Genomic DNA, 12,965 nt, shown 5'->3' with positions numbered 1-12,965 from the left:
GACTAGTTTAAATAATTTCAGCAGGTTCTGGAGTGCTGGGGCCATCCGCAGCTGTCTGGTACCTGGCCCTGTGTGATTAGGATTGGCAATATTGACCTAGAGTGGAAGAGCCCTGTAGGAGCCCAATAATGAAGGTGGTGGGGGTGTGGCTTTGGATTGGTTGGCTTGCATGTGAAAGGCACACTTGCAGGGGAGTCATGGATATCTCTGGGAATTTAGATAGCCCTGAGAGAGGCAGTATCTCCTGGGTCAGCAAGTCCCCAAGAGAGCAAAGCATCACAAAATTCAGAAATTGGAAAACACAATGAATACACAGGGATTCTGTGTTCTGATCTAAGTCCCAGGAAGACTCTTTCTTCTTTGGTCCAAGAAAATCTACAATTCAAGGGATATACATAGTCCAGTAACAAAAACAGACAAGCAGATCAAGTATGGTAATCAAGTGTGGTGAGTTCTATGACTGAGGTGAGCTCATCAAAATGTGGAAGCATCAGGTATAGGTTTCTGGAGTGGTGGGTCACTGGAGGCTTTCCAGAGGAGGTGATGGTTGAACTGAGTGTGGAAAGACTCATAGAAGTCAGCAAAATGAAAAAAAAGAAGAGCATTCCAAACAGATGCCCACACACGTGACTGGTCCTCTAGAGGAATGAAACATGGAAGTTGTAGGTGTAGCTTGATGTGGCTGGAGAGAAGAGAACAGAAGGGGCTAGGGAGTGGAACTGGCAGCAGGGTTTGTGGGTGAGGAATGAGACAAGAGAAGCTTACTCTGTGGGTTAACTGAGATATTAAACTTCCTCATGAAATCATGGGAACCACTGAAAGACTGAATACAAGAGAGACATGACCAGAATTGCATCTTGGACAAACTAGTGTGGTGGCAGAGAATGTGTGTGTCTTGAGGGTCTATGTAAACCAAGGCGGGAGACTGCTGCAGTGATCCAGGCAAACAGCGAGAAGAGCTTGAACTAAAGCAATTTCAGTGCTAGACGAGAAAGGGAGCGCATACAAGAGACATGAAGACAACCTAAACTTGGTCAAATTAAAGTCACAGATGAAATTCAAATGATAATAAACACATGTTTAACTACTATGATCAGAAATGTGGGAAATTATTTATTTATTCCTCAAACTAAATCTGATTATTTCCTTCGGTTTTGCAGATTTTTAGCTGATAAACACTTAATCTGTATCTGCAATGGGTCCCCAAAAGATGAAAAGGTTAAAATTCAGACAGAAAAATTTATGTATACCGCATACATAAGCAACGGGGTATGTGGCCACATCTAGAAAAGTAACCGGGAATTTTAGAATTCACTTGAGTATCTGGCGTTGGAACAAAAAAGTGACAAGAAGGAACACTCAACTGGGGTTTTCAGGAGCCCTGGGTTCCAATTCCATGTTTGCCAGCCATGTGGCTTTTGGGAATGTCATTTACTTCTTATGAGCATGCATTTCATCATCTGTGAAATGAAGGTGTTGGATTAGGTGACCTCCAAGGTCCTTTACATCCTAAATCCCATGAGTAGAGACAGTTTTTGCCTCATCAGAAACCTCTGACACCGATTTTAATTCTGTTTATTTGGGCAATTAGGGTAATGCTCTAGCAGTCATGATTAAATTTCAGTTTTGTACTGTGTAATGTGAACTTAGGTATACAGCTTAGTCCTTCTGGTAATTTGTGCATAAAAGATTATCCTTAGTTCTTTATAGTAGAACTTACTCTACATGCAGTTGGCTATTAGCTCAAGCTCTGAATTGGTTTTACTGTAATTAACATAAATCTATCAAAATTAGCCTTTCTTTCCCAATATACAATCAACTATGTTCTGAGAAGTTTCTACGGCTAAGGCAAAGAGGGCTTCAAATTACTATCTAATAGTCATTCGGAACCAGTCCATATCCACCTAACACTTCTCACAATTATAAGACCCTGGGGAAGTGGACTTTACACTGGATGGCCAGCAGCTGTAAGGTGGAAGGTCGAAACTTGCTGTTGGTTAATCATGTTGCTAAAACTTTTGAGATCTTCAAATGAGATATACTTACACCCTGGGAGAATCTGGTTTAACTAGGATTTCCTTTTGCTACCCGAGCTTGAAGACTTAATGAAAAAAGATCTTGAACTTCCTCCGTTGCACTGAGCCCCCCCCCCCGAGAACAACAGCTGCCGAGGAGAGGGGGCTGCTGTGAGTGAAGGCCTCCCACCCGGGGATGGGATGCGGCTTCCCCCAAGTTAAAATCAAACACCCCAATTTCGGTGCACTTAGAGTTGATACTTTAATCCCGAAGACTCTTCTTTCTAAACTTCCCTTCATCTTGTTGTTTGGAGCCCTGGGTGGGGGAAGTGGTGAGGGTGGGGGGAGGGTTTGAGATAAGGAAAATGCACGCTTCCAGTCCTCTGATACTATCTGCAAGCAGGGGATGGAGAAGGATAAAGAGAGACACAGAAGTGGACCACCTGTGTCCTGTGCCTCCTGGTGGCCTCACAGTCTCTCCTTTCTGCCTGCACTGTTTCTTGGGTAGCAGGTTTCCTCATGTAGTCTTTCCACCTCTCTTGGCATTTTTTCCTAGGCTTTACTCTGTTGGGCAATTGACACTGTAACAATTATAGGGTAGGTCTACGGCCAAATGCAGACATGTCTGCTAAGGGGCCTTTCGGGACAGGAAATTTGAAGAGGAAATAAGGAAGAAGATTTCTTATTTCAGTCTTAATTAGAAGACTCCAAACTCATTCTGTAGATTCATTCATCAAACATTGTGAAATAAATGTTTATTACAGAAGTCTCTCTCTCTCTCTCTCTCTCTCTCTCTCTATATATATATATATACACAAAATAGATGACCGAGGAATGTAACTCCTTCCATGGAAATTTTTATTTGGTTTTTATAACCAAATCATCTTCACTGTATATGTATTCAAAAAGTGAGAGGTTATTTTGTGCTGATAGATTTAAAGACCAATTGATTATGTAACAGAGTTCCTTCAAATAAGTGCCTCACAAGAAAATTTATAACCTGAAAACTTCAAGCTCCATGTGGTGTTTTGTGTGTTGAACCAATAAACTCATTAAAATAACATTGGGTAAACCCAAACACAACACAATGAAATTTCTAACACAGCCCACATTAACCAACCAACTTTAAAATAATATCTTTGTTATGTACTAAGGTTAAAAATTCAGCAAATTCTTTATATTTTTTCCACTTGAGATCATGTGTGGTTTTCTACTTTCCTGAGAAGTACACTTTTGCGGGTTTTTTGATCAAAGTCAGGTTATTTTTGCAAATAGACATCTTTTGTAGAGGTCCCTGTTCTACTTAATCAAGGTTTCAAGAAAAAAAGAAGCACAAAAATATTTACCAGTTTTTTAGTGAAACATAAAAATTCTTATGTTCTTTTCTGAGTGTAGACTTTGGAAAGGAAGGCACGAACGTAAGGTTAGCCATCACAGTGTGTGTGTGTGTGTGTGTGTGTGTGTGTGAGTGTGTGAGGGAGAAGAGGAGGAGGAAGGAGGAAATAAAGGAATTTGGCTGCAAAATTGAGTAACAGTTTGAAACACTTGGCTTCCAGTTGTGAAAGATGAGCAACGCTGGGGAAAAGGCTGGGCTAACAAGGGACCACTTGAGGAAAGCTTAATCTCAGCTGGCAGGCTGACGAGGAAGGTCAGCTCAGTGCACGCGTTCTCAGCTGGAGTTGGGCTCCCTTTGCCAGGACCATTGTCTTCTGCATTTCAGCTTCTGAACTAAACTGAAGGTGCCTCCACACAGCCAGCTCCTCATCTCTCCCCTTGAACGAGTCGGCTCTCCACTGTCATGCCACGTCCATGTTACGTATCCCTTCCACCCGGCAAGTGGCACAAAGCGAACCGCTTCTTATTGGCATGTTGGTGTTGTGTGTGTGTGTGTGTGTGTGTGTGTGTGTGTGACAGAGATTGCTTTCTTCCCCCTTGACAACCACAGTCCTCTTCAGAAGATGAAACCAAACTCCTTCTGAAGGCAAGGAGGGTAAAATGAACACAGAAAAAAAAATGTGTATACATTAAAAATGAGATACTTGAAAATTACCGCTGCATAATTTTCAATTATTAATGTTAACAGGAAACTAGAGTTGAGAGGTTTTAGGAGATTTTAGAGATTATACCCCAATGTATCGTACACTTTCTAAACATCAATTCTTACTTGATGAGGTTCTCTCTATACTGAATATAATCTGTAATTCATTTAATTGGCCAGCTATTGGTTTTTCATGTTGACTTTGTAATACAATAAATGATTAACACACATCAGGTTTATAGCAGTAAATGAAATGGAAGACTGAAGAAACAGAATGGATAGTTTAGGAAGAGTTTCTCTTTGTTGGAAGGAGGGAAGTTTTCTCTGATTTACCCAGATTTCTAATTTACACAGAAAGACTTCTGCATCATTGGCCAAACTCTTAAGCCATGCATAGTTTACAGATAGTAGATAAAGTAGGTAAAACTTTGACATAATTTCCATTCTGAATCAAATGATGTATGGAAACCTTTTATGATAGCAATTCATCTCATCAGTTTTAAAGGTGAAAATGAACTCACATAAAATTTGCCTATTAAGAAAGTTCATGTCTCTCAGAATTGAGAAATAGTTCCAAAGAATTCAGCTATTTTATTTGACACATAGATCTGGTCATAGAAAAAAAAAAAGAAGTTTTATTTTTGACTTGGAAGTTTATTAGTCAATTGATCACTCTTTATGATACTTGGGCAGCTACCACAATTTATCTTTGACTTGGAGATAAGAAAAATGGTTTCCGTGGTAGTAATAAAATGGACATATGAAAAGATACCTACTAAGCTTAAAATATTGGCCCTAAGCTATATAATGTTATTCTCATTTTATTGAAAATTAAAAGCTGCATAGCCCCTTTCCTTGAAGGAATGTTTCTGTTATTAGAGCTTCATAAATTGTGTTCCTGAAAAAAAAAACATGCTGAAATATTTCAGCACCAATTACAATTACTGTGAGGCATAACTATAAATTAGAAGGCTGGTTTTCTTGTGTTTCTGGCAAAACTGGTCCTGAAGATAAGTTCAGAGAGGGCCCAAAACATGTTGAACCATGTAAACATTTTTGCAATAAGCAGATAGGCCCACGAGTTAGGGATGATGAGAGTACCTGCGTCACAGTGTGTTTGTGGGGCATTTGAAGGAGTGAAGTACTTAGCATAATGCCTAGTACTCAGGAGGAACAATATAAATGTCAGCTGTTATTATAATAAAGTAATTTTGATATGTAAATTATGGTGTGTTTGTTAAACAGCTCATTGCATCATTGAAGCTGAATACAATTTGTCTTTCAAGTGGGGCTGGGCCATAATTGCGGAGAGCCTTCTGTAGTGTTACTTGCGGACAAGTAGTTGTTCTCCGACTGATTTTAGCCGCTGGGATTTCAGCAGCTGGTTCAGCCAATTCTGTTCAGTTCACCACTGTAAATATTTCCAGAACATCCCTTAAATGTCAGGCACTGGTGTGAGCACTCGGGTTATAAGGTGGGAACTTTCCTACCCTATAGGGGCTCACAGTCTAGTGAGGACAGTAAATCCTGAAGGAAATAGAACGCATCATCACATCCTAGAGTGTTCTTCCACCTGACCGTAAGGAAGATGGTTTCAAGGACATGGCTGGTTCCTCTGCATCCTTTCACAGTAAACTTCTGCTTCTCCAATCCCAGACTTCAACATTAAGAATGGAGGTACTAACGATAGGAAGGTATGAGGAAGGAGTCCAGCTTATGAAGCATCTTTTATACAGCTCTCCTACCAATGCCAATACCCTGTTAACAGTCTTTTAGCATTGCCACTAGATAATATAATACTATCTCTTGAAATCAAATGACTACTGTTCTTCTACCTACCAGTTTCAAATAAGGCATTTCCATTGGCCTCAAGGTAATACAAAAAATTACCTGGGGAAGGTAGGGGAAAATGCCAGGGATTTCAAGAATGGGCCTTGCTTCCTGTCCCTGGAGAACAAAATTCATTTTGAATTATGAAAAATTCTGCCTGTAGCCTATGAAATCTCTCCCTTTCCCATAGAAAATGAGTTCCTTGGGTGCAACCGAGAGTGTAGTTGGTGTCTTATATGTAACGAGGGAATAAAAACGTGGGTTGAAGCTGACAGATAATGGGAATAAAAGAGTTGCAGTAGGTTAGAACTCACGGGTACAGTTAACAACTGAAATTCTGCTAAGATGCATCACAAAGAGCAACAGGACTAGATAATCAGCTTGTTTTCTTTGGTACGTGGTGTGTCAGTTGTGGCTCTGATGCCAGTCTGATTCATCTTTCTACTATAAAATGAGATTCTATAAAGGAAAACATTGCAACAGGAGTGAAGACGCTGAATCTCAAAGGAAGGAATTTGCCTCCTCATGAAGAATTCAATTTACCAGAAATGTCCGCTTCTGGGGTGTTTACAAGGAAATGTGCCATTTGACAGTATTCTGAATTTATATAAATAACTGAACAAAAACAAAAAATGACTTCACAAAATTGCTCAACGCAGAGTTCACTACTGTTTTTCATTTCTATCTTATGGCATATGATTTGGGTTAATTAGAAACATATTTCAATTTATAGCTAAAATGACTTAAATCTATGAGTTTAATAGAAAAAATATAAAAAATGCTTTACTAAGGTAGGTAGATATGAGGCATCAGTTATAGAATTACAAATATACTGCAATGTCTTTAATTATGTGACAGCTTTATTGGGTTAATTGCTTACATGGATACTATTTCTATGCCTTTGACACTTACATGTCTTGAAAATGAAAAAAAAATCAGATAGTTCAGATAAGAAGTTAACTATGAGAAACCATAGACCAGCTTAGACTTTCTTAACTTCTTTAAACACATCCAAGTGGGAATGGTTCCATTATCAAAACACAATTTTATTGAACTACAAAGGTTTTCCTTTTTAATTCCATCTTCTAATTCGTTTGTGATTGCTATCAGAACTCCTTTACTTTGAAGAAAACGCATGAAGAGAAAAAAGATTAAGGATCTGATTGAAGATCGTATTTCTTATATGTAAAAATTCATTTTTGTCACACAAATTCTGCCATGCACATGTAGATCATATTCAATAAAATATTTATTTTAAGTCTACACCACAAAATTGTTTGAATCAGAACCAGTATTTTAAAAAAAATCACTCAGAATAATTTAGTCAATTAGTTTCAGTAATTGCCCCTGTAACAAAAACACTACTAAAACAATGCTAGGAATCCTGGGGAAAAATAAAGAATTTCTCTAAAATGAAAAAAGTTATTGACATCATTATATTTTCAACGAATTCTGAAAGCAGTCTGTAGAGCAAACTGTATAAATTTTGCAATTGATCTAAATATTAAGACTGTTAAAAGAGTTAAAGGCTTTTGTAACCATTTCTAAACTACAAACATTTTCCTTGATTTAAAATACTTTTCTTTGCTTGAAGAGAAGCAGAAATATATTAAGCCATTTCAAAGAAGATTCTAAAAATATTCTTTAATTTTTAAACTGCATCTTAAATGCTTAAAACATATGTATGACACCAGGGCCATACTTAATTAGTTATAATTGAGGTTTTTGATCAGTTTTTATTAATTCCAGTTTTGCTAACTATGTGTAAAATTAAATTTTGTTATAAAGTTACATATGGAAAAGTAAGCAAATTATACGACAATTTAAAAAAAAAAAAACACAATTCATTCTCCCCGTTCCTTTAGTTCATGTGACATGAATTTGCTTGTGGATGAAATGTTCATGTCTTTAAGCAACAGCAGGGAAAAACTCAGTTTTCATTTAAAAATAAAATGGCTGTTCTAGATCAATAAAGAAAAGTATATTTTCTATACTAAACTATATTAGGATGTTCATACGGATTTAGTTATCTCTCTGGATGCCACGCTAACTGGATGAAAGACACATCTAAGTAGCATAGGCGAACTTGCTTTTAAGACCCAATTAGCAAAAAATGTCCACATTTCACGCATTAAAATAGTTTCCCTATAATAAGATTATATGCTAGAGCTACTTTATTTCTGACAGATCACTACTGGTAGATTGAGTTGTATTAAACATTGTAAACAATTATTGCCTGCTTTTATGTCTCAACCCTAGTGTTTTCCTTATTTTATTTAGAGTGAGCTTTATTAGCCTATTTATTATTTTGTGTCATCAGAGCCCAACACAATTGGAAGAGAGAGAGAGAAAGAGATAATGAGAAAGAGAGAGAGAGAGAGAGAGAGAGAGAGACAAGGAAGGAGAGAGAGATTAAGATTGAGATTTTCCAGTGTTTCCACCATGTTCGGTGGTCCAATTAAAGATCTACTGGGGAATGCAGTGCAGTAAGAAAATAGAATTAATATTAATGTTTAGAGTGGCTTAAGACTGAGATTTTCTGGGGGAAAAAGATTATAAAACTGGACATAAATAGCTCTTGCCTTATGTGAAGAGATTTAGGAAACTTTCTTTACCTATGAGTCTAACTGGCCAGTTATCAGATTATGGCAAGTCCATTTGCCAAATGTTTACAGCTGCAACTTGCCATCATCAATCTGTTTGAAGAAAATTAAATGCTTGTTCTTTTGTGGGGAGGGGAGGAAGATTAAGAGATAATATTTCGACTCAAATAAATGGTGATAACCTGCTACAAACAACAGAAGACAGTAGTCTGGCTTTTTACCCACATCAGTCCTGGCATACTTCCATGTTCTCGCCAAAGCTTAATTACCACGGGGCCCCAGTGGTTAAGGGACTATAACTCAGTGGTCTCTTTCAAGAGCAGAGGGAAATTATTTCTTAAAATAAGCAAACCACTACAATACACGCTTATTTATTTGAATATGAGTAAATAGAAATTTCTCTTTTAGGCTATGAGTGTGTAAGTGAAGGCAGAAATGGGTCAGATAATTCTAGGTGTAACCAAAAGAGGGCACCATCTGCCCTTAACGTCTGCACAGAGTTCCTGTAGTTGTAAAAACAAAAGCCAAAAAACCCCTAAACCCCTCAACTCACAAAGAAAAGGCATCCCGTAGCTCCTGACATTTTGTCCGCTAAAGGAGACCAAATTCTGAAATCGCACGTTATGAAGAACATCACTTTGGATACTTATGTCAGGACTCATTTCTACATTTAGCACTCCTTTTGCCTGAGATGTTAGCCACGAGAAGCAAGTATTTAACATTCTCTGTGACACTTTTCAGACACTTTGAGATGAATATTTCATAGGGCACTGAGAAAGTTTCCCCTTAGGCCAGAGTGCAGGCTATCATCAAACGGCAGGACAAAAAGATGACCATTAACTTCCTAATGGGATCTTAACTCCAAGGGGCTATCTATAATGATAGATAGATAAGGAACAGTGGCAGGATGATCTGACACATGGAGGACACAGTTAAATGCATTTGAGGTATGTGGGAAATAATTTGAAACAGCATTTGGTACCAACTTTTAGTAACAGAACAAATGTTCATTCTTTCAAGTGGGAGAAAAAAGCATCCTGACGCTACTCACAAATTTATTTTCTGTATTCTTAAACATGCTTTATAACAAGTGCATGATTTAAATAGTTAAGTGTTTGGGGGGGGGGATTGCACACCTCTCTTGCATATAATCAATTTCCTCAGGGTGATGGGGAAGAAGAGTTCCAGGCTCTTAAGGGTAGTTGCCAAACTGCTCTCAAAAATTCACTATACAGAAGACCACGGGATTCTTGAAACAATGAGTTTAGCATTTAAACCAGAGACTGGGGATGAGCATTTCACTTCGTAGTACAGGCAGCTGTAAATGTGAATTCTTAGAGAACGGTCAGAACAAATAATTTTATAACCTCTCAAGTAAAGAAAAGCACCCCAAATAGTTTTATGGTCAGATAAGAAGGAGACTGCCATTTGCTAATACCAGTATTTCTTTTCAATGAAATATTAAAGCAAACCGAAAAATTTTTTTTCTTTCTTTCTCATTCTGTCTCTAGAAAAAGAATCACTATCTAGTGGATGGCGTTGTGCAAGCCTCTTCATGTTTCTTTTCTCCAGAAAACAACTAAACACAGGAAAGAACGAGTTCACAAACATCCCAACTCGCCCCTGCCAAGGTACATCAGAGAAGCCGAAACCAGGATTGCGTGGGCTTGGGGTGGGCTCACCCCAGTGATTCGAATTAAAACCTAAACGTGTCACCTTGAGACCACGAGTACCCTTTTTTCCAGGGTGGCCCCGACCCTAGTCTCTCTGCCCGAAGGAACCGAGCCTCATATGCTCCACGGATTTGAGGGGAGTTGTCGCCTTGGTTTCCGAGAATCGGGTTCCTCCTGGGTCACTTCATCTAACCCAACCACCTGTTACCCTTCGGGCCTAGGTTTTCCAGAGACAAAGTTACGGACTGAGCCGCCGCCTGGACTTCGCGGTTGGGGCTTCGGAGGCTGTGGTGGGGGGCGGAGGGGTGGGAGGAGCCCCGAAGGATGACCAAGAGCTTCGGGTCTCCTCCGGGGTGTCGGCGTCGCTGTTTACCCTCCCCGCCGCCTTCAGCCCACTTCCCTTTTCCTCCTGGGGAGGAGGAGATGGTTAAAGATTACACCGTGGCCGCGGGCACTTCAAAGGGCGGCTCGGGCAGCCAAAGGTGAAGATAACGTTCTGGCAGCTCTAATCAGGGTTTGTGGTTGCCACATTTTAATCACTTCATTAAAAAAAAAAGAGAGAGAGAGAGAGAGAGAGAAAGAAAAAAGAGAAAGAAAGGAAGAAGAAAGGAAGAAAAAAAGTTTCCATCACACGCCCATGCAAGGGATGCACAGCAAGTTCTTTTGGGGCTGGGCAAGCTGGAGTTCTCCTTTGGGGAAACTTTTTACAGGTCTTGGTGGAACGCGGCTGGGCGCGGAGGGGAGGTTGGGGCAGCGATCAACTGGGCAGCCCGTCCTTAGGTTCCAGGCTCAGGGGCGCAAATGCCCACGGAGCAGGCAAATGCCTGCACCGGGAAGACTTCGACCTGCGACCTGCCTGGAGCTGGACCGGGAAGCTGCGAGCACTGGCGCTTTTCGGGGCTTGCACCCGAAGCAGTTTCTCCGCGGGCCCTTAGAAAGTGCGCGCGTGCTCCCCCGAGACACGTGCATTTCCCAGGGGCCCAAACACGTCTGTCCAAGATGCCCTCTGCAAACCAGTCCACCCCCTCCAGACCCCCGGGCCGGTCTGCGGCTAGCTTCCCTTCCCCTAATTGCCCCCTTCCCGGAGCCGAGGGGGGCGCACTTACAGGTAGGAGGTGAAGACGCTGAGGTTGGAAGGCAGCTCCGAGAGCCCCAGGTCGGAGCAGTCCACCCTGAGCAGCATCCTGCCGTCGGGCTCGCACTGACAGTGCGCGGGGCACCCCCGCAGCAGCGCGCCCGGCCTCGGCGAGCCGCCCCCGGCCGCCAGCTGCAGCAGGACCGGCAAGGACAGGAGCACGCCGACCCGGGAGGTGTCCATGGTGCCCGGGCAGGGGGCCGCGAGCGGGGCGCGGGGGGAGGGCAGCGTCCGGGTTGCCGCCGGCCTCTGCGGCTCGGAGGGCGCCCGCAGCGCGGAGCGCCGCGCTCCTGCCCCACGGCGGGGGCGCCGAGGAGAAGCGCGGCGGGGCCGGGCGGTGCCCGCTGCCGCCACGCGGGCCTCCGGCTGCAGCCGCTGCAGGGGCAGAGAGCGTTGCTGCTGCAGGCGGCCTGCTCTGTGTGGAGCAGCATCTCCGCTCGCACGCTTGTTTTTTAAAGCGCTCCGGGCCGAATTGCGCGCCCAGTGACGTCAGCGCAGCCCGGCTTCCCAGGCACCCCCCGCCCGGCCTCCCTTTCCCTCCTCCGGCCCCCTCCCTCCTTTGCAGATCCCGGGCCGGGAGGCGGCTGGCGGCGCGAGGTGCAGGCGAGTTCTCGGCGCTGGGGCTTGGCCGCCGAGGGGCGCATTCTGGCTCTCTGCACCGTGTGAGGGCCAGGGGACCCCCACCTTCATTCCCTTATGCGTCTCGGTGACCCGGATCCCAGAACAGAAAGGGACCTGCCTGAGGGACACAGATGCTCAGGGACCGAAGGATGCTGCACACTTTCTCAAAGACCACTTCTAATAATGGATGGAATACATGGAGTGATTAAAAAAAAAAAAAAGACTAAAATTCAATCCAGAAAAATAGTTAAAGTTATCAGGGTAAGGAGGCAGGCATTCCCGGGCGAACGATGGGTGGCCTTTTTGATCTTTACCTCAGGGCACACAGTGTAGCTCGCTTTTGCCCTAAAATCAAAGTGCCAGGTTAATGGCTAAATAAATACGGCTTATGAACAAGTGCTGCAATGCTGCCTTCCTAACTCTTGGGGCGAGAAGTCCAAGTGGCTATTTTTTCAAACTGACTTAAGATCCCCCGGAAGTCACCTTTGGTAAGGCAATGCCTCGACCAGACACACAGATGGCTGTTTGCTTTTGCTTAGGGGGCCTTTCTTCCCAAGTGCCCCAGGGTTCTCAAAGTGCAGGCCCCGCAGGTGAGAGGCACTGACTGGGCTCCAAGAACCCCTGCCCAGTACCCAGTGCAAAATGCGTGGTCTCACACACTTCAGCACGTGTCCTACAGTGAACCTGCAGAAGAAAGAAAAAGGACTTAGGGCTTTCTTGAAGAGAGGGCCTCAGTGGGAACCAGTCAACCGTCTCCAGACCTGAGAGAGTGGCTCAACGAGGTGACAGCCCAAGCCTGTCACATCAACTCACAAAATTGCACAATTTTCACTCTGGGGCACAATGCCTCCTTGCTTCAGGAAGGTGGAAAACCCTTTTGGCTCTCAAGCCCTCTCAATATTCTTCTACTTAGCCTTTCCCACCAAATTTCTCATAGAAACTTCTGAATTTTCCAATTGGGAAGCTATTTTTCCTTTTTGTTAGGTATATCCACCCTCTTTCACTGAAGGAACGACCCTCAAAACGGGCTGATCACTTGTGGAACTTTTA

The 12,965-nt window shown here is 42.5% G+C and overlaps 1 protein-coding gene across 2 annotated transcripts in view; it reads right to left on the bottom strand.

Annotated features, from left to right (window-relative positions):
• LGR5 (leucine rich repeat containing G protein-coupled receptor 5) overlaps positions 1-11,716 on the bottom strand; it is a 133,613-nt gene extending 121,897 nt beyond the window's left edge. Inside the window, exon 1 of one of the 2 annotated variants that reach the window (XM_023257242.2) lies at positions 11,266-11,716. In XM_023257242.2, coding sequence (XP_023113010.1) covers positions 11,266-11,477 — 212 coding nt within the window. In that variant the 5' untranslated portion in view covers positions 11,478-11,716. The remainder of the gene's footprint in view (positions 1-11,265) is intronic. The other variant, XM_023257240.2, reaches the window with a different exon arrangement.
• Positions 11,717-12,965: the final 1,249 nt, after the last annotated feature.

This window comes from Felis catus, chromosome B4, assembly GCF_018350175.1.
Source record: "Felis catus isolate Fca126 chromosome B4, F.catus_Fca126_mat1.0, whole genome shotgun sequence".
Lineage (NCBI taxonomy): Eukaryota > Metazoa > Chordata > Mammalia > Carnivora > Felidae > Felis > Felis catus.
The sequence above is the reverse complement of the archived record's forward strand: the minus strand, read 5'-3'. Positions and strand labels throughout refer to the sequence as shown.